We start from the raw sequence: 25,463 nt of genomic DNA, 5'->3' as shown, positions 1-25,463 counted from the left end.
CAGTTGTGTCCGACTCTTAGTGACCCCAGTGACTGTAGCCCACCAGGTTCCTATGTCCATGAGGATTCTCCAGGCAAGAATACTGGAGTGGGTTGCCATGCCCTCCTCCAGGGGATCTTCCCAACCTGGGGATTGAACCCAGATCTCCCGCATTGTCTTACATAGGAGTTTGCCGTATTTCTCAGTAAACAGTTTCTATATTTCAACTTGGTTCCAAACTCCACTAAGCCCACACTTCGTTCTTTGAGGGTAATCTTGGGCTCCTAACAGATTGCAAAGGCTTTGCACCATGATACATTTGGAACTCCCGCCTGCCTCCTTTAAACCTATGGAGTAGCCCTTCTGCCAGCCTCTCAAGAAACTCAGTAGTGATTGGGTACTGCTGCGTCCAATGGGAAGCGGCGACACTGCGCGTAGTCAAGGTTCGGGCGGGCACTCCGCGGTGGCGGTTGCTGGGAAACCTCGTAGACACCGGAGAGCCCTGCTGGTGTTTAGGTTTGCCGCTGGAGGTTATCGCCGCTCGAGAGGGAGAAGGGGAGTTTCGTCTGCCGAGATGGTAAGCATGCCGAAACTACTGTGTTGTCTATTGATTTAATTCTAGTTTAGAGCCAGCCTGCTTCTAAAAAAGGATTTGAAGTGCCTAATCTGAGAAATAAATGGGAAAATCGTATCTCAGAGACCTCAGGTGCTGCTATTTAAGCGACGCGCGTGCTGGCTGTCCCCCCCCCCCACCCCGCCCTTCATTAGATCTGCCCGGCAAAAAAATTTGCTTCCCACGTTTCTGGAAATTTGGGAGATGTTTAAGAACTGCTGAACAAATGAGTGGAAATAAAGCTCCAGGAGAGAGCGAGTGAATAAATAGCGGGTTGACTTATTTAATGTGTATTAGAAAAACGTGAGCAGCTTTTGAACCGCACTTCCTAAACAAGGGGGAAGCAGTAGAGGATGGAATGAGGATAGTGGTGAAGAGCTGGGTATGTAGAACTCAGCTGCGCGTCTCAGAATTCTAATATGGTTGTTTATTGGCTGAGGAAACTTGAGTCAAGTTGCTTTAACTTTCCATGCCTCATCTATAAGATGGGGAACACAAATAGTACCTGCTTCATTAATGCATCTTTAAAAAATTTTTTTGATCTACCACATTCCTTTTTTGTTACCTCTGAATTTGGAGAGGAAGCCAAACGCCTTTCGTTTATTACAGTTTTATTTGTTTCTGGGGCTACATCAATGTATTTTTACAAATTAGATCCTGGAATACCAAAGTATGCTTTTTTTGTTTGTTTTGTTTTCCCTTCTCCATTTTAGGCTTCCAAAAGGAGAACTTTGAACTTCAGTGAAAGGCATCAGAAATTAGTAGATATAAACTATTGCAAAAAATTGCATGTCGAGGCACTACAAAGGCTACAGAATCAAACCAGGGACCAAATGGTGCAGAATGAGAATGATGACCGGGCTGAGCGCAAAAGGTTCCTCAGATTATTACAGGATGAACAATTTGAGTTGGATATGGAAGAGGCCATTCAAAAGGTAAGTTTTACTATTCATTCTCACATCATTTTTCTCTTCATTTTCTCTTTGGAAACAATGAAAGCCAGCTGTTAATACTGGAATGTAGCAGATAGGATAAACATCAGGCAAAGGATGCCTCCCTGTGAGTCAGCCCAAAGCTGGGATTTGGAGCCAGTGTGCCTTTGAGTCCTGGTACTGGACATGTTAGCTGTGGAGCCTTGCTTTTACTGAGTAAGTTGCTTTTACTTTGTCTGCCTCCTTGAGAAAATAAGAATAATAATAGTACCTACATCATAGGATTGTTTTAGTGATCAGTTAGTACTGTTTTAATAATTAATATAGGCAAAGCTCTTAGAATAGTGCCTGGAAGAGTAAGCACTAAGGATTTTTTTCCCTTAAATATGAAATCTCTAATTACTGACTTCCATGGTTTAAGTCTAGTTCTGTTGCCTTCCATAAAATTCTAAAGACAAAAATTTAAGAACACTTGTTTTAAATTTACAGATATTAAACATGTATTTTAAGTGGTAGAAAATGAGCACTTATATATTAGCTATGAATTTACTTTGTCTGGAACTTATCTGGCAGTCCAATGATTTAGACTCAATGCCCAGAATGTAGGGGACATGGATTTGATCCCTGGTTGGGGAACTAGGATGCCACAAAATGCTGCCAAAAAAAGAAAGAAAAGAAAGAATTACAGTGTAATACGTAAGTATGTAACTACTAAAGTTTGGAGACAGCTTTTGAGTGGAAATTTCTGAATATTTTAAGGGATGAGGGAGGTAGAAAAAGAGAAACCAACAAGAAAATAAAGGAGTTCTTATAAATGTGAAAAAGTTATCTGATGTTTATGTATTCTTTTAGTGTCTGCTGTATGGTCAACATTTTGTAGGATATCAGTTCAGTTCAGTCGCTCAGTCGTGTCCGACTCTTTGAGACCCCATGAATCGCAGCACGCCAGGCCTCCCTGTCCATCACCAACTCCAGGAGTTCACTCAGACTCGCTTCCATCGAGTCAGCGATGCCATCCAGCCATCTGATCCTCTGTCGTCCCCTTCTCCTCCTGCCCCCAATCCCTCCCAGCATTAGAGTCTTTTCCAATGAGTCAACTCTTCGCATGAGGTGGACAAAGTACTGGAGTTTCAGCCTCAGCATCATTCCTTCCAAAGAAATCCCAGGGCTGATCTCCTTCAGAATGGACTGGTTGGATCTCCTTGCAGTCCAACGGACTCTCAAGAGTCTTCTCCAACACCACAGTTCTAAAGCATCAATTCTTCGGGGCTCAGCCTTCTTCACAGTCCAACTCTCACATCCGTACATGACCACAGGAAAAACCATAGCCTTGACTAGACAGACCTTTGTTGGCAAAATAATGTCTCTGCTTTTCAATATGCTATCTAAGTTGGTCATAACTTTTCTTCCAAAGAGCGATCTTTTAATTTCACGGCTGCAGTCACCATCTGCAGTGATTTTGGAGCCCCCCAAAATAAAGTCTGACACTGTTTCCACTGTTTCCCCATCTATTTCCCATGAAGTGATGGGACCAGATGCCATGATCTTCGTTTTCTGAATGTTGAGCTTTAAGCCAACTTTTTCACTCTCCTCTTTCACTTTCATCAAGAGGCTTTTTAGTTCCTCTTCACTTTCTGCCATAAGGATGGTGTCATCTGCATATCTAAGGTTATTGGTATTTCTATATTGTAAGATATAGGGAATGGCAAAAACAAGTTTTAAAAGTGATATTCATCCTTCTGAGTTTCAAATTTCAGAATCTTAGACATGACTTTTTAACCCTGGGCAAGAATATTCTTAGGGATTAGATTTTTTCCCCCATTCTTTTATTCTTATTTTTTCTTTAGTTTTTTTTTGCGGGGGGGGGGGGCTTCCCTGGTGGCTCAGAGGTTAAAGTGTCTGCCCCCAATGCAGGAGACCCAGGTTCGATCCCTGGGTTGGGAAGATTCCCTGGAGAAGGAAATGGCAACCCACTCCAGTATTCTTGCCTGGAGAATCCCACGGACGGAGAAGCGTAGTAGGTTACAGTCCATGCGGTCGCAAAGAGTCAGACACGACTGAGCAACTTCACCTTCTTTAGTTTTTAAGAAAATCCCAGGTATTATATCAAGTCTCTCTTGCGTACTTCAGTATACATCTTATAAAATATGCGTTTTTTTAAACATAGCAGCATAATGCCACTATCTTACCTAATAAAATTATCAATAAATAAATTCTAGGCATCATTTAATACCATTCCATAGTTAAATTTCTGTGATTGTGTTAAAAGACAGATTTTACAATTCAGTCAAGATCCAAACAAGGTTCATACAGTGTATTTGGTTATGTCGGATCCCTCTTAATCTAAAACAGCCCTTCCCTTGTACTTTATTTCTTTAACTTCATGTTTTTAACATGTGTTTAACTTGCTTGGTCAGTTGTTTAATAGGATATCCCACTTTCTGTATTTATTTGTTTGCTTTCTCAATAGTTCCTTTACTTTGTTCCTCTATCTCTTATATTTCCTTTAAATGAAAGTTAGCCCTAAAGGCATGATTAGATTTCAGTTTAGTTGCTCAGTCATGTCCGACTCTTTTCGACCCCGTGGACTGTAGCACACCAGGCTTCCCTGTTCATCACCAACTCGTGGAGCTTGCTCAAACTCATATCAACCATCTCATAATAGATTTATGTACAACTTTTCGGCAGTCACTCTGTGGTGGTGTTGTCCTTGATCTTGTAATCCACTAGCTGGTGCTAATGTTGATCAGTGGACTTAGAGAGACAGCCTGGTTCCTCTGTTGTACAGATCCCCACCAAACTTGAATCTGTGGATTCACCAATGAATCTTTTTTGTTTATTAGGGCTTGCAAAACACTGATTTTTAAATTTTGTTGTTTAAAAACAACAAAAAAGGGTAATTTAGTACCCTGAAATACAGTTTTTACTTGAAAGGGAGATCAATAGTTAATTATCAGAGTAAGAATTGGTATCCTAGTTACTTCCATCGGTGTATGCCTGTGTTGTTTTTTAAAATTTTGTTTTCTTTAGCTTTGAACTTTTTCTCTTTTTAAAATTATCTCTATGGACTCATGGGTCTCTCTTAAAAATTATCTCTATGGACTCATGGGTCTTTATATACTTGAATTATACTTTTGGCCAGTGGATGCCTTTTTGTGGCTCTGTGTCCTTTTGACAAGACTTCCTTAATCTGTGGTAGCTTCCTTGCTTTTTGTCAGAACAAAATGTTACAGCTTAGGGATGGAAACCCACTCCAGTACTCTTACCTGGAAAATCCCATGGACGGAGGAGGCTGGTAGGCTGCAATCCATGGGGTCGCTAAGAGTTGGACTCGACTGAGCTACTTCACTTTCACTTTTCATTTTCATGCATCGGAGAAGGAAATGGCAACCCACTCCAGTGTTCTTGCCTGGAGAATCCCAAGGATGGGGGAGCCTGGTGGGCTGCCGTCTATGGGGTCGCACAGAGTTGGACATGACTGAAGCAACTTAGCAGCAGCAGCAGCAGCAGGGATGGTTAATTTTACGTGTCAACTGGACTGGGCCATGGGGTGCCCAGATATTTGGTCAAACATTATTTTGGGTGTTTTTAGATGAGATTAACATTTAAATTAGTAAATCGGGTAAAGCAGATTTCACCCCTAGTGTAGATGAAGGCCTGAATAGAACAAAAAACCCAAGTGAGAGGAAATTCCTCCTCCCTGATTGCCTTCCAGCTGGATTATTCACATTTTTCCTGTCTTCACACTTGGACTGAAATATCAGCTCAAGTCTCAAACCTAAAATCCTTCTGACAGGAGCTACACCACTGGCCCTCTGGCCTTTGAACTTAGAGTAGAACTAAACCAACTGGCTGTCCTCATCCAGCTTTCCAACTCACCCTGCAGGTCTTGGGACTTGCCCATTTCCAAAACTGCTTGAGCTGATGCTGATTCCCTATTATATTGTTTCTGTTTCTCTGGAAAACTAATAAAGGGCTCATCTTATAAATTTCTTTATTTGCACCTGGAATTGGCCATTGTACTAAGGAATTCTATTATTTTTTAGTGGAAATAGTATTTAGAGAGAAGTTGGGTTTAGATATGCTTATTATTCTTGGATGTTAGATATGGTTGTTATTATTATATTGGTTCCAGGTCTTTTCAGCAGATAGAACTTGGGAATAGGTGTATTTTTAACTTTCTGAGATAAAGTTAGGCTTATGGAATAGTTGCAAAAGTAGTGTTAAAAAATCCTGTATCCCCTTAACCTGAGTTCCCTTTATGTTAACGTCTAACATAATCATAGGACAATTATCAAATGAAGAAATTAGCCTTGGCACAATACTGTTAACTGAATTGTGAGATTTATTCAGACTTCATCAGTTTTTCCACTGACATCTTTTTTTGTGTTCCAGTATCACAAGTTTCATTTAGTTGTCAGGTCTCTTTGGTCTCCACCAATCTTAGTCTCCTCCATTCTATGAGAATTCCTCCCTTTTTCTTGCCTTTCCTGACCTTGACTATTTTGAATACTATAGTTTTTTTTGTTACGTTAGTTTTTCTGTTGCTGTGTATCAAATTACCACAAACTTTGCAGCTGAAAACATCACTCATTTGTTGCCTCCCAGTTTCTGCTGGTCAGAAGTCCAGATGTGGTGTAGCTGGACTGTCTGCTTGGTCTCACAAGGCTAAAAGCAAGGTGTTGCCTGGGATGCATTTTCATATGGAACTTGAGGCCTCTTCTCAGCTCACTTACTTAGGAGAGTTCATGTTCTTGTAGTTCTAAGGCTGAAGTTTTCATCTCCCAGAGGTTGCTGACATTCCCTGCCACATGACCCTTCTCTACACATGAAGTTTACTTACTTTCTGGCACCAGAAGGTATTCCAGACTCAGCTTATTCTTTCCTTGCCTTGGAATCAGCCAGTTCTCTAAGGAGACTTGGTTCTTTTCATTGGAGAATGATATTTAGAAACCAAGGTCTGAATGATAGATGTGCTCATTTTTAGTGTGACACTGTAAGGGGAAAGAACTAGAAAATAACCATACACACACATCTGTGTTTACATTTATGTCTGTGTCTATCTGCATGTATTTATTGATAAAACAAGCCATGAGTCTGTGTTGGTACTGCTGACTCCAGTCTGCCTCTACAGGGGTCACTTTTGTCTTTCCCCTTTTGTTATTTATTTGTAATTGCATTCTCCCAACAAAAAGAAATCTGGCTCTCATCATCTGTAATATATTTACTTATTCTTTCAACTTCAGAATACAGATAGTTTCAGAATTGCTAATCTGCACCCTAGTGAACAGCAAATTTACTTACTATATTATAGATTTGGGTACAGTTCTTTGTGTCTTTCGCTTTGTCAAACACTTTTTTACAGTTATGTTGGTCCACTCCTGCCTATCTACTTCATTGTGGTTATTTGATTGATTTTTATTTGTTTTGTGATTGGTTTTTAATACAATTAATTTGTTATAGTCAACATTCATTGTTCTCCCCACATCTGATTGATCTGTTTTTTTTTTTTTTTTTAATGTTGAACTAGTTACACATCCTTGGGAAGGTGCAAAGATAGTGTGGGAGTACTGTCCGCTGGCCCCTGGACAGTTTCTTTCATTGATTACGTCTTGTATAACTGTACTACAGTATCAAATCCTGGAAAGTGGCATTGCTGCATTATGCTTATGTACTTCTGTGTCATTTTATCAAAGGTACACATTTATGCAACCACCACCTCATTCAAGAAACAGAGCTATTCCATCCCCACCAAGACCTCATTCATGATACCCCATTATAGTCACACTCTTCCTTCAATCCCCACTATGCCAGCAATCAGTAATTTGTTCTCCATCTTTATAATTTTGTTACTTCAAGAATGTTATTAAAAAATGTTGTGTAAACAGTCGTGTGTGATTACATATATATATGGAATCATATGTCTGTCACTTTTGAATAGGCTGTTTTTATTGCACATCATGCTCTTGAGATTCATTTTTTTAAATATTTATTTTTGATGATTGGTTTATAGTATTGGTTTGATTTGTCATACTATTAATCATTGGTGTATGTATGTCCCCTCCTTCTTGAATCTCCCTCCCATCCCCTGCCCATTCCTACCCCTCTAGGTTATTACAGAGCCCCAGTTTGAGTTCCCCCAAGTCATACAGCAAATTCCTGTTGGCTACCTATTTACATATGTTAGTATATATGAATCCATGCTGCTCTCTCCATTTATCCAACCCTCTCCCTCTTCTACCTCACCCTTATCCTTAAGTATGTTCTCTATATCTGCATCTCCAATGTTCTCTATGTAAGCAGTCTCCAATGCTGCTCTGCTAACAGATTCATCAGTACCATCCTTCTAGATTCCATATATGTGTGTTAATATATGATATTTGTTTTTCTCTTACTTATATTACTTCTGTCTGCATAATAGGTCCTAGGTTCATCCACCTCATTAGAACTGACTCAAATGTGTTCCTTTTATGGCTGAGTAATATTCCATTATATATATGTGTCATAGCTGCTGCTGCTTTTTTTGGAGGGGGCACTTTATTTTTTAATTGAAGGATAATTGCTTTACAGAATTTTGTTGTTTTCTGTCAAACATCAACAAGAATCAGCTATAGGTATACCCATGTCCCTCCTCCCGAACCTCCTCCCATTTCCCTCCACATCCCACCCTTCTAGATTGTCGCAGAGCCCCTGTTGGAGTTCCCTGAGTCATATAGCAAATTCCTGTTGGCTATCCATTTTATATATGGTATTGTAAGTTTCCATGTTACTCTCTCCATACTCTCCCTTCTTCCCTTCCCCCGTGTCCATAGGTCTGTTCTCTGTCTGTTTCTCCATTGCTGTCCTGCAAATAAATTCATCAGTACCATCTTTCTAGATTCCATATGTATGTGTCAGTATATGATATTTATATTTCTCTTTTTGACTTCACTCTGTATAATAGGCTCTAGGTTTGTCCACCTCATTAGAACTGACTCAAATGTGTTCCTTTTGATGGCTGAGTAATATTCCATCATATATACGTACCACAGCTTCTTTATCCATTCATCTGTCAGTAGACATCTAGGTTGATTCTCTGTTTTGTCTATTGTAAATGGTGCTGCAATGAACATTGGGGAACATGTCTCTTTTTCAGTTTTGGTTTCTTCAGGGTATATGCCTAGAAGTGATATTGCTGGTACATATGGTGGTTTTTGAAAAGTGGAAAGTGAAAGTCGCTCAGTCGTGTCTGACTCTTTGTGACCCCGTGGACTGTACAGTCCATGTGACTTCATGGACTATACATATACAGTCTGTGGAACTTTCCAAGCCAGAATACTCGAGTGGGTAGCCTTTCCCTTCTCCAGGGGATCTTCCCAACCCAGGGATCGAACCCATGTCTCCCACGTTGCAGATGGATTCTTTACCAGCTGAGCCACAAGGGAAGCCCAAGAATACTGGAGTGGGTAGCCTCTCCCTTCTCCAGCAGATCTTCCTGACCCAAGAATTGAACTGGAGTCTCCTGCATTGTAGGTGGATTCTTTACCAACTGAGCTATCAGGGAAGCTCTGTGGTGGTTTTACTCCTAGTTTTTTAAAGGGTCTCCATACTGTCTATATCAGTTTACATTCCCAACAGCAAGTAGGAGGGTTCCATTTTCTCCACACCCTTTCCAGCACTTGTTTGTGGATTTTTTGCTTATGGCCATTCTGTCTGGAGTGAAGTGATATCTCATTGTAGTTTTGATGTGCATTTCTCTAATCATGAGTGATGTTGAACATCTCTTCATATGTTTATTAGCCATCTGTATGTCTTTGGAGAAATGTCTGTTTAGGTCTTTTGCCCACTTTTTGGTTGGGTTGTTTGTTTTTCTGGTATTGAGTTGTATGAGCTACTTGTATATTTTATAAATTAAGTCTTTGTAAGTTGTTTCATTTGCTATTATTTTCTCCCATTCTGAGGGTTATCTTTACACCTTGTTTATGAAGGTGAAAACTTTTGCCATGCAAAAGCTTTGAAGTTTAATTACGTCCATTTATTTATTTTTGTCTTTATATCCATTATTCTAGAAGGTAGGTCATAAAGAATCTTGCTATGATTTATGTCATGCAGTGTTCTGCCTATATTTTCTTCTAAGAGTTTTATAGTTTCTGGTCTTACATTTAGGTCTTTAATCTGTTTTGAGTTTATCTTTGTGTATGGTATTAGGAAGTGTTCTAATTTCATTCTTTTGCATGTAGTTGTCCAGTTCTTCCAGGACCACTTATTGAAGAGACTATCTTTTTCCCCACTGTATATTTTTGCCTCCTTTGTCAAAGATAAGGTGCTCACATGTGCATGGGTTTATCTCTGGGCTTTTTAGCCTAGTTCATTGGGCTATTCTTCTATTCTTCTTTCTCAAGATTGCTTTGGCTATTTGGGGCCTTCTATATTTTCATGCAAATTGTGAAATTTTTTGTTCTAGTTCTGTGACAAACGCCATTGGTAAATTGATAGGGATTGCATTGAATTTGTAGATTGCTTTTGGTAGTATAGTCATTTTCACAATATTGATTCTTCCAATCTAGGAGCATGGACTATCCCTCCATCTGTTTATGTCATCTTTGATTTCTTTCATCAGTGCCTTATAGTTTTCTGTATATAGCTCTCTTATCTCCTTCGATAGGTTTATTCCTAGTTATTTGATTCTTTTAGTTGCAATGGTAAATGGGATTGATTCCTTAATTTCTTTCTGATTTTTCAGTTGTTAGTATATAGGAATGCAAGTGATTTCTGTGTATTGATTTTGTATCCTGCAACTTTACTAAATTCACTGATTAGTTCCAGTAATTTTCTGATAGTATCATTAGGGTTTTCTACATACAGTATCATGTCATGCAAATAGAGTTTTACTTCTTCCTTTCCAATCTGGATTCCTTTTATTTCTTTCTTGTCTCAGATTGCTGTGGCTAGGACTTCCAAAACTGTTGAATAATAGTGTCAAGAGTGGGCATCTTTGTCTTATTCCTGATCTCAGAAGGAATGCTTTCAGTTTCTACCCATTGAGAATAATGTTTGCTCTGGCTTTGTTGAATATGCCCTTTATTAGGCTAAGGTAGATTCCTTGTATGTCCATTTTTTGAAGAGTTTTTATCATAAATGGGTGCTGAATTTTGTCAAAATGTTTTTCTGCTGGAGGTTATCATATGATTTTTATCTTTTAATTTGTTAATATGGTGTATCACATTGATTGATTTGCATATATTGAAGAATCCTTGCATACCTGGGATAAACCTGGCTTGATCATGGTCTATGATCTTTTTAATGTGTTGTTAAATTCTTTTGGCTAGAATTTCATTGAGGATTTTTGCATCTATATTCATCAGTGATATTGGCCTATACTTTTCTTTTTTCATGATATCTTTGTTTGGTTTTGGTATCAGTGATTGTGGCCTTGTAGAATGAGTTTGGAAGTATTCCTTCCTCTGCAATTTTTGGGAAGAGTGTCAGAAAAATAGGCATTCGCTGTCATCTAAATGTTTGATGGAATTCCCCTGTGAAGCTGTCTGGCTTTTGTTTTTTGGGAGATTTTAAATCACGGTTTTAATTTCAGTGTTTGTAATTGGCTTGTTCATAATTTCTGTTTCTTCCTAGTTCAGTCTTGGGAGTTTGATCATTTCTAAGAATCTGTCCATTTCCTCTAGGTTGTCCCATTTTATTAACATATAGTTGCTCATAGTACTCTGTTATGATCCATTATATTTCTGTGTTGTCTGTTGTAACCTCTCCTTTTTCATTTCTAATTTTGTTGATTTTTCTTCCTTTTTTTTCTTGATAAGTCTGGCTAATGGTTTGTCAATTTTGTTTATCTTCTCAAAGAACCAGCTTTTAGTTTTATTAATCTTTACTATTGTTTCCTTCATTTCTTTTTCATTTATTTCTGCTCTGATCTTTATGATTTGTTCCCTTTTGCGACTTTGGGGTTTTTTTTCTTCTTCTTTTTCCAGCTGCTTTAGATATAGAGTAATCTATTTGATGTTTTCTTGTTTCTTGAGATAGGATTGTATTGCTATAAACTTCCCTCTTAGAACTGCTTTTGCTGTATCCCATAGGTTTTGGCTCATCCTGTTTTCATTGTCATTTGTTTCTAGGAATCTCTTGATTTCCCTTCTTATTTCTTTAGTAACCTCTTTGTTATTTAGTAGTGTATTGTTTAATCTTCACGTGTTTGTGTTTTTTTGCATTTTTCCCCCTATAGTTGGTATCTAGTCTCATAGCGGTATGATCAGAGAAGATGCTTGATATGATTTCAATTTTCTTAGATTTACTGCTGCTTGATTTGTGGCCCAAGATGTGGTCTGTCCTGGAGAATGTTCTATGTGCATTTGAGAAGAAAATGTATTCTTCTGCATTTGGATGGAAAGTCTTGAGGATAGCAATTAGGCCCATTTGGTCTAATGTTTCATTCAAGGTTTGTATTTACTGATTTTCTATTTTTATGATCTGTCTATTGGTGAAAGTAGGGTGTTAAAGTACCCTACTATTATTGTGTTACTGTCGATTTCCTCTCGTATGTTTGTTAGTATTTGCCTTATGTATTGAGGTGCTCCTGTGTTGGATGCATAAATATTTGAAATTGTTATGTCTTCTTCTTGGATTGATCCCTTGATCATTATGTAGTATCCTTCTTTATTGCTCATACTATTCTTTATTTTAAAGTTTACTTCATCTGAAATAAGAATTGCCACTCCAGCTTCTTTTTGATTTCCGTTTGCATGGAATATCTTTTTCCATCCTTTTACTTTCAGTCTGTATGTGTCTGTAGGTCTGAAGTGGGTCTCTTGTAGGCAGCAAATATATGAGTCTTGTTTTTATATCCATTCAACCAGTCTGTATTTTTTGGTTGGTGCATTTAATCTGTTTACATTTTTCATATTTCATATAAGTAATTATTCATATATATGTTCCTGTTGGCATTTTCTTAATTGTTTTGAGTTTGTTTTTGTAGGTCTTCCCTTTCTCTTGTGTTTACTGCCTATATAAGTCCCTTCAGTATTTGTTGTAAAGCTGGTTTGGTGGTACTAAATTCTTAATTTTTGCTTGTCTGTGAAGCTTTAGGTTTCTCCATCCATTTTGAGTGAGATCCTTGCCAGGTGGAATATCTTGGTTGTAGATTTTTTTTCTTGCAGTACTTTAAATATATCCTGCTATTCCCTTCTGGCCTGCAGAGTTTCTGCTGAAAGATCTCCTGTTAATTGTATGGGTTTTCCATTGTATGTTACTTGTTGCTTTCCTTCACTGCTTTTAATATTCTTTCTTTGTGTTTAATCTCTGTTAGCTTGATTAGTATGTGTCTCAGTATGTCTCTCCTTAGGTTTATTCTGTTAAAGGACTCTCTGCACATCTTGGACTTGATTGACTATTTCCTTTCCCATGCTGGGGAAGTTTTCAGCTATAATCTCTTCAAAAATTTTCTCAGTTCCTTTCTCTTTGTCTTCTTCTGGGACCTCTATAACTCAAATGTTTGTGCGTTTAATGTTGTCCCAAAGGTCTCTTGAGTCTATCCTCAATTTCTTTTTGTTCCTTTTCCTTTATTCTATTCTTCAGCAGTATTTCCGCCATTCTCTTTTACAGCTCACTTACCTGTTCTTCTGCCTCAGTTATTGTACTGTTGATTCCTTCTAGAGTATTTTTAATTTCAATAATTGTGCTATTCATCTCTGTTTACTTATTCTTTATTTCTTCTATGTACTTGGTAATTGTATTAATTGTGTTGATTGTTTCTTTTATTTTCTCCATTTTACTTTCAAAGCTTGGAACATCTTTACTCTCATTATTCTGAATTCCTTTTCAGGTAGTTTGCTTATTTCCTCTTGATTTATTTGGTCTTGTGAGTTTCTACCTTGTTCATTCATTTGTGCTATATTTCTCCTTTTATTTATTTGTTTACTTTCTAACTTACTCAGTTTGAGGTCTCCTTTCCCCAACTTTTAGGGTTGTATTCCTTCTGCCCTTGGTTTTTGCCCTCAGAGGGAAAGGTTGGTTCAGTGGTTTGTGTGGACTTCTTTTTTGAGGTGATTTGTACCTGTGTTCTAGTGGGAGGAGGTGAGGTTTTTTCTTCAGATTGGCAGGGCTGTGTGAGGTGTATTTTGGAGTGTCTGTGGGACTCCTGTATGCTGGTGATTGTTTTTGTGTTTTTGTCTTGCTTGTTGTTTGGGTAAAGTGTCCTTCAGTGGATGCTGCCAATAGCTGCGTGATACCAGACTTTGTGTACAGGTGTCGAAGTTCTCAGTAATTAATACCCCTGGGGTTAGGAGTTCTCTGGCATTCTGGAGTCTTGGACCCAGTGCTCTCACCTCAGTGGTTCAGGTGTGATCTGTGGTCGGGGGACAGGGGCTCCCTAAGTTGTTTATCATAGTGTTAAAAGGGGTTAAAGCAAACACACCAAAAAGCAAAACATGACATGAAATGAAAGGTAGATGGTCAGTACAACATGAGACATGTAACTACAAAAATAATGGAACATTTACACACTCTTACACACACAGAGATAAATAGCCAAAGTATTCTAAACAAAAGAGAGTACAGGAGATTGACTTTGTGAGCAAAGGAAACCAAAACTGATATCAGCCAATTAAAAGTAGAGCTCACTAACACTCAATCCAGAAAACTGGAGCCTGAGCTGAGTGCCAACTGGGGAATATAGCAAAGAGACTACAACAATTTAACTTACATGGTGAAAAAAGAAAGAGTGAAGAAAAAAAGAGGAGAAAGAGAAAAGAGAAAAGAAATGGGTGGGAGAGGAAGTTAAAAAACAGAAAAGCAAAGATAAATAGATGTATATGAAAAAGATTTATATATATTCAGGAATAGCTGTAGCTATAAGAAAAACAGAACTAAGACAAAGTTAAAAAACACAAAAGGAAAAAAATCTTAAAGAAAAAAAATTTTTAACAAGAGAAAAACTCCACAGCACCACAAAAGGCTAACATGAAGACAGAAATATGTAGGAGAAACGAACAATGTGACTTAAAGGAGAAAAAAAGAAAATTCTCACGTTCATGTTCTTCTTGGTTGTGGAGTGTGCCCCTGTGGATGGGGTTGAATTCGTGTCCTGTGGTGGTTTCCTGGTTAGGGGGGCTTGTGACTGTGTTCTGCTTGATGGAGCTGGATCTCATCTCTCTGCAGGGCAGCAGAGTGTCTAGTAGTAGTTTTTGGGGTGTCTGTGGATTCAGTATGACGTTGGACAGCCTCCTGGCTTTGACAGTGTTAGACATGTGTGTTTCTCCAGCCATGTCGAAGTGGCCCTCAGCATATCCTCACTGCTGCCAGGCCCCTACTTGTCCCTTGAATTTTTGCTGGAGCTTCTTTACCCTGGTCCTGCCCTGCACTGTAGGCTGATGCTTGCTAGGCAGGGGCTTGCATGGCACTTTTCTCAGCTCCCCAAACCTGCGCTCTGCATCACAGAGACTTGTGTGGGTTTCATTCCATACCCTGAGCCCACCCTCCACACCTTGGGACTTGTGTGCCTTTCTCTTGGCACCCTGGGCCTGCCTGCTGTGCTGCAGAGGTTTGTGTGTGCTTCTGTCAGCAGCCTGGGCCAACCCTCTACACCTCGAGGTTTGTGTGCTCTTCTCTTGGCACCTTGGCCCCACGTTATGTGCCGTGGAGCTTCTGTGAACTTCTTGGCTCCCTGAGCTTGTCGTCTGGTCAGGGCCAGGGTCTGTGAGCTGTTTATGGGCTGAGAAATGCAGCTTCTCTGAATTCTGCCCTCTAGGTCCCCCACTTTGCCCAGCTCTCCAAGATTCTGCAGTTCCCCTTTGGTCCCAACTGTGAGGAAGCTTCCCAGTGCACGGAAACTCTTCCTCCTTCACGACTCCCTCCCTTCCTGGGGGCACAAGCTCCCATCTTGAAGTTCTCCATCTCTTCCGTTTTTATGTCTTTGTTCTCCACCCTACCTCATTCCAGGGAAGTTAGCTTGCCCCTCTCCCCACGGAGGCCTGGGGTCTTCTGCTGTTGCCAAGAGGCTGTTTTGTATTTGTTCCCAATCTTGATGAGTTTTTGATGTATCTGTGGGGAGGCTGGCGATCTCGCTGTCTTACTCCTCCGCCATCTTCTTCTCTCTGAGATTCATTTAAGTTGTTGGATGTGTCAGTAGTTTACTCATTATTAAGTGGTAGTATATGGTATGGGTGTGCTAGTTGATTTCTTTTAAAATTTGCATATTATAAAATTCATTCTGTACAGTTCTATAGATGTGCAGTTCTGTGGATTTTGGCAAATGGATAATTACTGGTTCCACCATTACAATGTCATACAAAGCATTCCTTTCCATTCCTTTCCTTCATGCTTCCCCTTTGTAGTCAACCACTCATACCCACCCAGTCCCTGAAAACCACTGATTTCTTTTTTGTCCAATAGATTTATCTTTTCCATACTAACATACAAATTCAATTATGTAATATGTCACTTTTTGGGTCTGACTTCTTTCACTTAGTCAAACAAATTTAAGATTTTGTGTTGTTTCATGAATCACTCGTTTTAATTGGTGAATGGTATAGTAGTGTTCTGGCTTCCCAAGTGACACAGTGGTAAAGAATTCACCTGCTAGTGCAGGAGATGCAAGAAATGTGGGTTTGATCCCTGGGTCAGGGAGATCCTCTGGAGTAGGAAGTTGCAACCCACTCCAGTATTCTTACCTGGAAAACCCAATGGACAGAGGAGCCTGGTGGGCTACAGTCCATGGGGTCATAAAGAATTGGGAATGACTGAGCAGCTGACCCCTATAACCCTCTAATAGTATTGTATTATGTGGATGTACCACAGTTTGTTTGTCCATTCACAGGTTAAAGTTGTTTGAGTTGTTTCCAGCTTTGGGCTAATATGAATAAAACTGAATATAAATTTTGTATGAACATAAATTTTCATTTCTCTTGGATAGATACCTGAGAGTAGGATGGTTGGATTAAATGGTATATGTTAGTTTCATTTTATAAGAAACTGCCAAATCGTTTCTCAGAGTTACTGCTCTACTTTGTATTTCCTTAAGTAATGTATAGGAATTCCATTTGCTTTGTGTCCTCACCAATGTATGTTGTTGCTTTTTGTTCATTGAAATTTTTATTGAGATGATAGATTTATATATTCATATAGATAATTGCAGATTCATATGCAGTTATAAGAAATAATACAGAAAGATCATATGTATCCTGTACCCAGTTTCTCCCAGTGGTACATCTTGCAAAAGTATAATACAATGTGACAAGCAAGATATCAACAATGATGCTGTACGCTACTAGTCTCTTTCCGATTTCTCAAGTGTTACTTTGTGTGTGTGGGTTTAGTCCTATACAGCGTGTCGTCATCATTGTTCAGTTGCCAAGTCCTGTCCGACTCTCTGACTACCATGAACTGCATCATGACAGGCTGCCCTGTCCTTCACTATCTCCCAGAGTTTGCTCAAACTCATATCCATTGAGTTAGTGATGCCATCCAACCATCTCGTCTTCTTAGAGATGAGATTACTCCTCCACCATCTTCTTCCATTCTCTGAGATTCATTTAAGTTGTTGGATGTGTCAATAGTTTACTCCTTATTAGTAAGTAGTAATATATGGTATGGATGTGCTAGTTGATTTCTTTTTAAATTTGCGTACTATAAAATTCATTCTTTACAGTTCTGTGGATGTGCAGTTCTATGGAACTGCACCTCCTTCTCCTCTTGTCCTCAATCTTTCCCAGCATTAGGGTCTTTTCCAGTGAGTCAGATCTTTGCATCAGGTGGACAAAGTATTGGATCTTCAGCTTCAGCATCATTCCTTTCAATGAATTGTCAGGGTTGATTTCCTTTAGGATTGACTGGTTTGCTCTCCTTGCTGTCCAGGGGACTCTCAAGAGTCTTCTCCAGCACCACAGTTCAAAAGCATCAGTTCTTCAATATTCAACCTTCTTTGTAGTCCAACTCACATCCATATATGACTACTGGAAAAAGTATAGCTCTGACTATATAGACCTTTGTCGGCAAAGTGATGTCCCTGCTTTTTAATACACTGTCTAGGTTTCTCATAGCTTTTCTTCCAAGCAGCAAGTGTCTTTTAATTTCTTGGCTGCAGTCACCATCTGTGTTGATTTTGGAGCCCAAGAAAATAAATGACACTGTTTCCACATTTTCCCCATATATTTGCTATGAAATGATAGGACCAGACGCCATGATATTAGTTTTTTGAATGTTGAGTTTTAAGCCAGCTTTTTCACTTTCCTCTTTCACCTTGATCACCTTTCACCTTTAGTTCCTCTTCACTTTGTGCCATTAAAGTGGTATCATCTGCATGTCTGTTGATATTTCTCCTGGCAGTCTTGGTTCCAGCTTGTGATTCATCCAGCCCAGCGTTTCACATGATGTTTTTACTCTGCATAGAAATTAAATAGGCAGGGTGACAGTATACAGCCTTGACATACTCCTTTCCCAATTTTGAACCAGTCCATTGTTCCATGTCCAGTTCTCTAGGATGTCTGGCTCAAGGTGAGTGACTACACCACTGTGGTTATCTGGGTCATTAAGAGCTTTTTGTGTGCAATTCTTCTGTGTATTCTTGCCACCGCTTTTTAATCTCTTCTGCTTCTGTTAGGTTCTTGCCATTTTTGTCCTTATTGTGCCTATCTTTGTATGAAAGGTTCCCTTGGTATTTCCAATTTTCTTAAAAAGGTTTCTAGTCTTTCCCATTCTGTTGTTTTCCTCTTTTTCTTTGCATTATTCACTTAAGAAGGCTTTCTTATCTCTCCTTGCTAGTCTCTGGAACTCTACATTCTCTTGGGAATATTTTTCCTTTTCTCCTTTGCCTTTTGCTTCTCTTCTTTTCTGAACTATTTGTAAGGCCTCCTCAGACTTGGCCTTCTTGCATTTCTTTTTCTTGGAGATGGTTTTGGTCACCACCTCCTGTACAATGTTATGAACCTCTGTCCATAGTTCTTCAGGCACTCTGTCTATCAGGTCTAGTTCGTTGAATCTATTTGTCACCTCCACTGTATAATCATAAGGGATCTGATTAGGTCATACCTGAATGGCCTAGTGGTTTTCCCTACTTTCTTCAATTTGAGCTTGAATTTTGCAAAAAGAAGCAGATGATCTGAGCCACAGTCAGTACCAGGTCTTGTTTTTGCTCACTGTGAGAGCTTCTCCATCTTTGACTGCAAGGAATATAATCAGTCTGATTTTGGTACCACCTGGTGATGTCCATGTGTAGAGTCGTCTCTTGTGTTGTTGGAAGATGGTGTCTGCGACCAGTGCGTTCTTTTGGTAAAACTTGGTTAGCCTTTGCCCTGCTTCATTTTGTACTCCAAGGTCAAGCTTGCCTGTTAGTCCAGGTATCACTTGACTTCTTACTTTTGCATTCCATTCCCCTATGATGAAAAGGACGTCTTTTTTTGGTGTTAGTTCTAGGAAGTCTTGTAGGTCTTCTCAGAACCATTCAACTTCATCTTGTTCAGTATTAGTGGTTGGGGCATAGACTTGAATTACTGTGATATTGAATGGTTTGCCTTGAAAATGAGCAGAGATCAGTCTGTCATTTTTGAAATTGTACCCAAGTACTGCATTTCAGACTCATTTGTTGATTATGAGGGCTACTCCATTCCTTCTCAGGGAGTCTTGCCCACAGTCATAGACATAATAGTCATCTGAATTAAATTCTCCCATTCCTGTTCATTTTAGTTCACTGATTCATGAAATGTCAATGCTCACTCTTGCTATCTCCTGTTTGACCACATCCAATTTACCTTGATTCATGGACCTAACATTCTAGGTTCCTATGCAATATTGTTCTTTACAGCGTCGGACTTGACTTTCATCACCAGATACAACCACAGTTGGATGTTATTTCCCACTCAGCCCCTTCATTCTTTCTGTAGCTATTTCTCTGCTCTTCCCCAGTGGTATATTGGACACCTACTGACCTGGGAGGTTCATTTTTCAGTGTTACATCTTTTGCGTTTTCATACTGTTCATGGGGTTCTCAAGGCAAGAATACTGTAGTGGTTTGCCATTCCCTTCTCCAGTGGACCACGTTTTGTCAGGTCTTAACTAACAGGGACGTACCCTTCAGCTGCTCAATGTAGCTGGATGACATGCCTGGTGCCCGGGCTGTCCCACTGATCATCTTCATTGAGCATTTAAACCTTCACTGGCTGTCGGGTGTCACTCTGTATGCAGCCAGGGGTCGAGGAAAAGGCCCTGCTGTTGTGGCTTGGAAGTGGGTCTGGGGAAGGCTGGAGCCAATGTTGGTGGATACCTAGGGGCAGAGGGCACCCCAGCCTCACCACTGCTGCTGTCAGCTGTGGAGTCAATTCTCCACTCAGGAGTCGTTGGCTAACATGTAGCTTTGTATATATAACACCACAGCTAAGATCCAGAAGCATTCCATGATCACAGGGATCCCATATTATGTCGTTTTATAAGCATACTCATATCTTTCTTGTCTGGCCCTACCTCATCCCTAAGTCTAATAATCACTAATATGTTCTCTATTTCTATAATTTTGTCACTTACAGAATGGTCAATGTACAATTCATCAGTAAACAGACAAAAAAAATTAATGAGGAAGGAATTTCAATAACCATTTCTCCAAAGAATGTATATAAATAAATAGTATCCCAAAAAACTGTGCTCAGCACCATTAGTGATTAGGGAGATGCAAATGAAAACCACAGTGAGATACCACTTGAGACCCATGAGGACTGCTACATTTGGGGGAGAAGAGGAGATAAAATATTGGAGCTCTTGTACATTTTGGATGGAAATGTAAAATGGTATAGTGACTGTGCACAGCAGTTTGGTAGTTACTTAAAAAGTTAAACAGTTACTCTATTACATAGCAGTTCCACTCCTAAGCATATGACCAGGATAATTGAAAATATGTCCACACAAAAACTTTTACACAGATGTTCATATTGCAGCATTATTCATGATAGCCAGATAAGTGGAAACAATCCAAATAATCATCCGTTTATGAATGGATAAATAAGATATGTTGTATCTATACAGCACAGTAATATACAACCATAGAAAGGTATGCATTACTGATATGTGCCACAGCATGGGTGAACCTTGAAAGCATTATGCTAAATGAAAGAAGCCAGACAGAGAGGCCATGTAATGCGTGTGACCGAAAGTGGCTCAGTCGTGTCCAACTTTTTGTGACCCCATGGACTAAACAGTCCATGGAATTCTCCAGGCTAGAATACTAGAGTGGGTAGCCTTTCCCTTTTCCAAGGGATCTTCCCAACTCAGGGGTTGAACCCAGGTCTCCGGCACTGCAGGCGGATTCTTTACCAGCTGAGCCACAAGAGAAGCACCATGTATTGCATGATTTCATTTAAATATCCAGAATAGGCAAATTCCCACAGCTAGAAAATAGATTAATGATTGAGGGGTAAAGGGAATGATGATTGGTAACAGCTGTGAGGTTTCTTTTATGGGGTGATAAAAATGTTCTGTAATGTTGAAAGCTTCAGTTCAGTTCAGTCGCTCAGTCGTGTCCGACTCTTTGCGACCCCATGAACTGCAGCACGCCAGGCCTCCCTGTCCATCACCAACTCCCGCTTCCATCGAGTCAGTGATGCCATCCAGCCCATCTCATCCTCTGTCATCCCCTTCTCCTCCTGCCTCCAATCCCTCCCAGCATCAGAGTCTTTTCTAGTGAGTCAACTCTTCGCATGAGGTGACCAAAGTACTGGAGTTTCAGCTTTAGCATCATTCCTTCCAAAGAAATCCCAGGGCTGACCTCCTTCAGAATGGACTGGTTGGATCTCCTTGCAGTCCAAGGGACTCTCAAGAGTCTTCTCCAACACCACAGTTCAAAAGCATCAATTCTTCGGTGCTCAGCTTTCTTCACAGTACAACTCTCACATCCATACATGACCACATCTACCCAAAAACCTGCATGTGGATGTTTATGGCAGCTTTGTTTATACTGGCCAAAACCTGTAAGCAACAGAGATGTCCTTCAGTAGGTGAATGAAGAAATAATACAGAAAATAGAATATTATTCAGTGCTAAAAGAAATGAGCTATCAAGTCATGGAAAGACATGGAAAAATCTTAAATGTGTATTAATAAGTGAAAGAAGCCAATCTGAAAAGGCATATGATTTCAACGATATGACATTGTGAACAACATAAAACAATGAGGATAGTAAAGATTAATGGTTGCCAGGAGTTTCGAGGAGTGAGGGATGAATAAACAGAGCATAGATGATTTTAAGGGTGGTGAAATTCTGTATGATACTGTAATGGTAGGTACATATCATTATATATTTGTTCAAACCCATAGAATATATAACATCCAAACTGAACTGTAAGGTAAACTGAACCTTGGGTGATGATGTGTCAATGTAGGTTTATTGATTGTAGCAAATCTCCCCTCTGGTGTGGAATGTTGATAGTGAGGGGGGCTGTGCATGTGTGTGGGAATAGTGTACATGGGAACTCTGTTCTCAATTTTGCTGTGAACTCAGTACTGCTCCAAATAATAGTCTATCTGTAAAAAGTTTTGAAACTAGCCAGTGGTTTTGGATGTGCAACACTGTGAATATACTAAAAACCTGCTGAGTTGTGAATTGTGAAATACAAATTGAATGCTATGTGAATTATGTTTCAGCCTTAAAATAGAGCATGTTCCAAGAACATTATATAAGTAGAATCAAACAGTATGCTACCTTTTGAGACTGGATTTTTTTCACTCAGAAAAATTTCTAGAGGTTCAGCCAGACTGTAGCTTCTATTAATGTTCATTCCTCTTTGTTGCTGAGCAGTATTCCATAGTATGGATATACCACAGTTTATTTGACCATTCACCTGTTAAAGAATGTCTGGGTATTTTCAATTGGCTATTTTGAATAAATCTGCTATAAACATTTTGGGTATAGGTTTTTAAATAAACATGTGTTCTCATTTCTTTGGGATAAATGCTTAAGAATATAGCTGTTGAGTTGTAATTGCATGTTAGCTTTATAACTAACTGTAAAGCTATTTTTCAGAGTGGCTGTACCATTTTACATTACAACCCAGCAATGTGAAGTATGTAGGTTCTCACCAGCGTTTGGTTTTGTTACTTTTCATTATAGCCATTCCAGTATGTATGTAGTGATATAGCATTGTTGTTTTAACTTGAACTTCCTGATGTTTAATGATATTGAACATCTTTTTATGTGCTTGTCATGCCATATTCAGTTGCTCAGTTAGGTCTGACTCTTTTACAACCCATGGACTGTAGCCTGCCAGCCTCTTCTGTCCATGGGATTTCCCAGGCAGGAATAGTGGAGTAGGTTACCCTTTCCCTCTCCAGGGGATCTTCCTGACCCAGGTATCAAACCCAAGTTTCCTGCATTGGTAGGCAGGTTCTTTACCACTGAGCCACCAGGAAACCCCTTTTATGTGTTTATTCTTTCCTAAATATAGCATTTAATCAAGTTTCTAGATCTTTCAACCATTCTATAGGAAATAGGAAAAAGAAACAAGTGATATCTTGGGGAAGCAATTGGTCAAATTCAGAACGTGGGGCATTCTGTGGGTCATATGTCCTAATTTCCACAACAAGTCAGTGCCTTGCCAGGGGGAGTAGGGTGGAGGGGGGAGGAACTGTGTGAGGAGACTTAAAAAATGAAAGAGACTAAGGATAAATAATAACTAGGTACAGTATATGGGTTGGCTTGGATTTTGATTTGAACAAACCAAAAAAATAAACAGAAAAAGGATCTTTGAGACAATTGGGGAAACCTGAGTATGGACAAGTTATTAGGCCTTTCTAAAGAATTATTGTTAATTTATTCAGTTTGTTAATGGTATGTTGATATAAGAAGAGATTCTTGTCAGAGATTAATATTGAACTATTTACAAAGCAATGATATATCTAGAATTTGTTTTTGAATACTCTAGCCAAAAAAAAAAAAAAAGCAGAAAAAAGTAGAAGTGGAGTAGAAGAGCAGGGAAACAAGATTGGGAAAATATTGATAATTGTTGAAGATGAGTGATGGCTTCCTGAGGGTATGTTTCAATAGTCTTCTTTTCGTGTTTGATGTTTGGAATTTTCCATGACAAAATGCTCAGAAAAATTATTTATGGAAATAATATTTTATATTTTAAAATAAAATGTGAATAGTTGACTGCTCAGAAGGCACTTGTAGTTTTCTACTATAAAACAAATTCAGCCTTTATTAAAAAATATCTGATTCTGGAGGACAAATGACTAAAGTTTTGTTTCTTTATTTAGGCAGAAGAAAACAAAAGATTGAGGCAGCTCCAGCTTGAACAAGAAGAAAAATTGGCTACGGAACTGGCAAAACTAAAACGTGAAAGTCTAAAGGATGAAAAGTTGAGGCAACAAGTAAGAGAAAACAGGTATCTTCACTGCCAAAACCTTTATTTATTTAGTCTTTATCTTTAAAGTTTTATGTAATGCTTATCACCTAAGAGTGAAATTTCTTTATGTCATTGTACTTAGTTAATATTTTGACTGGAAATAGTTAGTGCTTTAAATCCTATATATGTGTGTGTGTACACATATATATATATACATTTGAGAAAAGAGGTCATATTCATAGAAATAAAGTGATACTATTTGATGTAAAAATTAATATCAATTCCCTCTTCTCTTTTCTCTAAAGATAATTTTTAAAATGACCTCTTTAAAAAAAAAATAGACTCATGAATCTAACTCTTAAGAGAAATCTGCAGTTCAGTTCAGTTCAGTCGCTCAGTCGTGTCCGACTCTTTGCGACGCCATGAACTGCAGCACACCAGGCCTCCCTGTCCATCACCAACTCCAGGAGTTCACTCAGACTCGCGTCCATTGAGTCAGTGATGCCATCCAGCCATCTCATCCTTTCGTCCCCTTCTTCTCCTGCCCCCAATCCCTCCCAGCATCAGTCTTTTCCAGTGAGTCAACTCTTCGCATGAGGCGGCCAAAGTACTGGAGCTTCAGCTTTAGCATCATTCCTTCCAAAGAAATCCCAGGGTTGATCTCCTTCAGAATGGACTGGTTGGATCTCCTTGCAGTTCAAGGGACTCTCAAGAGTCTTCTCCAACACCACAGTTCAAAAGCATCAATTCTTCGGCGCTCAGCTTTCTTCACAGTCCAACTCTCACATACATACATGACCACAGGAAAAACCATAGCCTTGACTAGACGGACCTTAGTCGGCAAAGTAATGTCTCTGCTTTTGAATATGCTGTCTAAGTTGGTCATAACTTTTCTTCCAAGGAGTAAGCATCTTTTGATTTCATGGCTGCAGTCACCATCTGCAGTGATTTTGGAGCCCAAAAAAATAAAGTCTGACACTGTTTCCACTGTTTCCTCATCTATTTCCTGTGAAGTGATGGGACCGGATGCCATGATCTTCGTTTTCTGAACATTGAGCTTTAAGCCAACTTGTTCACTCTCCTCTTTCACTTTCATCAGGAGGTTTTTTAGTTCCTCTTTACTTTCTGCCATAAGAGTGGTGTCATCTGCATATCTGAGGTTATTGAGGTGACGCCTAATTTAATTTTATGCCCCTACATAAATTTCCTACAATATTTCTGGAAGATGGCTGGTCATCTGTGGTTCAGCATGTCTAGTGACTATAATAGAAACTTTCTTTTTCATTCAGCTCTTTTGAATACTCCTTTTTCCTCTGTTGTTTCAAAGTTAATTTCCCTGTAATTTCCAGGCAGTTGTCTTAGTTCTGTTATCTGACTGAAAAAGAAATAGAGTTCTTTAGGACATCCTGTCCTATTCCCAGGTGGCTCAGTGGTAAAGAATCTGCCTGCCAAGCAGAAGACCTGGGTTTGATCCCTGGGTTGGAAAGATTCCCTGGAGAAGGGACCAGCTACCCACTCTAGTATTCTGGCCTGGAGAATTCCTTGAACTGTATAGTCCATGGGATCACCAAGAGTCGGGCATGACTGAGGGACTTTCACTTTCACTTCACTTTCACTTAGATATTTATGA

General features: G+C 39.3%; 1 protein-coding gene and 1 non-coding gene across 2 annotated transcripts in view; both read left to right on the top strand.

The window, feature by feature from the left end:
• The first annotated feature begins 409 nt into the window (after window positions 1-409).
• The window catches only part of MNS1 (meiosis specific nuclear structural 1), an 82,597-nt gene continuing 57,543 nt past the window's right edge, over window positions 410-25,463 (top strand). Inside the window, exons 1-3 of the mRNA XM_040226589.1 lie at window positions 410-556; window positions 1,306-1,527; window positions 23,745-23,872. Of these exons, the coding sequence (XP_040082523.1) occupies window positions 554-556; window positions 1,306-1,527; window positions 23,745-23,872 (353 nt within the window). The 5' untranslated portion in view covers window positions 410-553. The remainder of the gene's footprint in view (window positions 557-1,305; window positions 1,528-23,744; window positions 23,873-25,463) is intronic.
• On the top strand, window positions 3,397-3,468 carry TRNAW-CCA. Its single transcript has one exon. It is a non-coding gene; the product is annotated as a tRNA-Trp (tRNA).

The sequence above is a fragment of the Oryx dammah genome, unplaced genomic scaffold (assembly GCF_014754425.2).
Source record: "Oryx dammah isolate SB20612 unplaced genomic scaffold, SCBI_Odam_1.1 HiC_scaffold_26, whole genome shotgun sequence".
Lineage (NCBI taxonomy): Eukaryota > Metazoa > Chordata > Mammalia > Artiodactyla > Bovidae > Oryx > Oryx dammah.
This window is presented reverse-complemented; position numbering and strand designations above follow the sequence as displayed.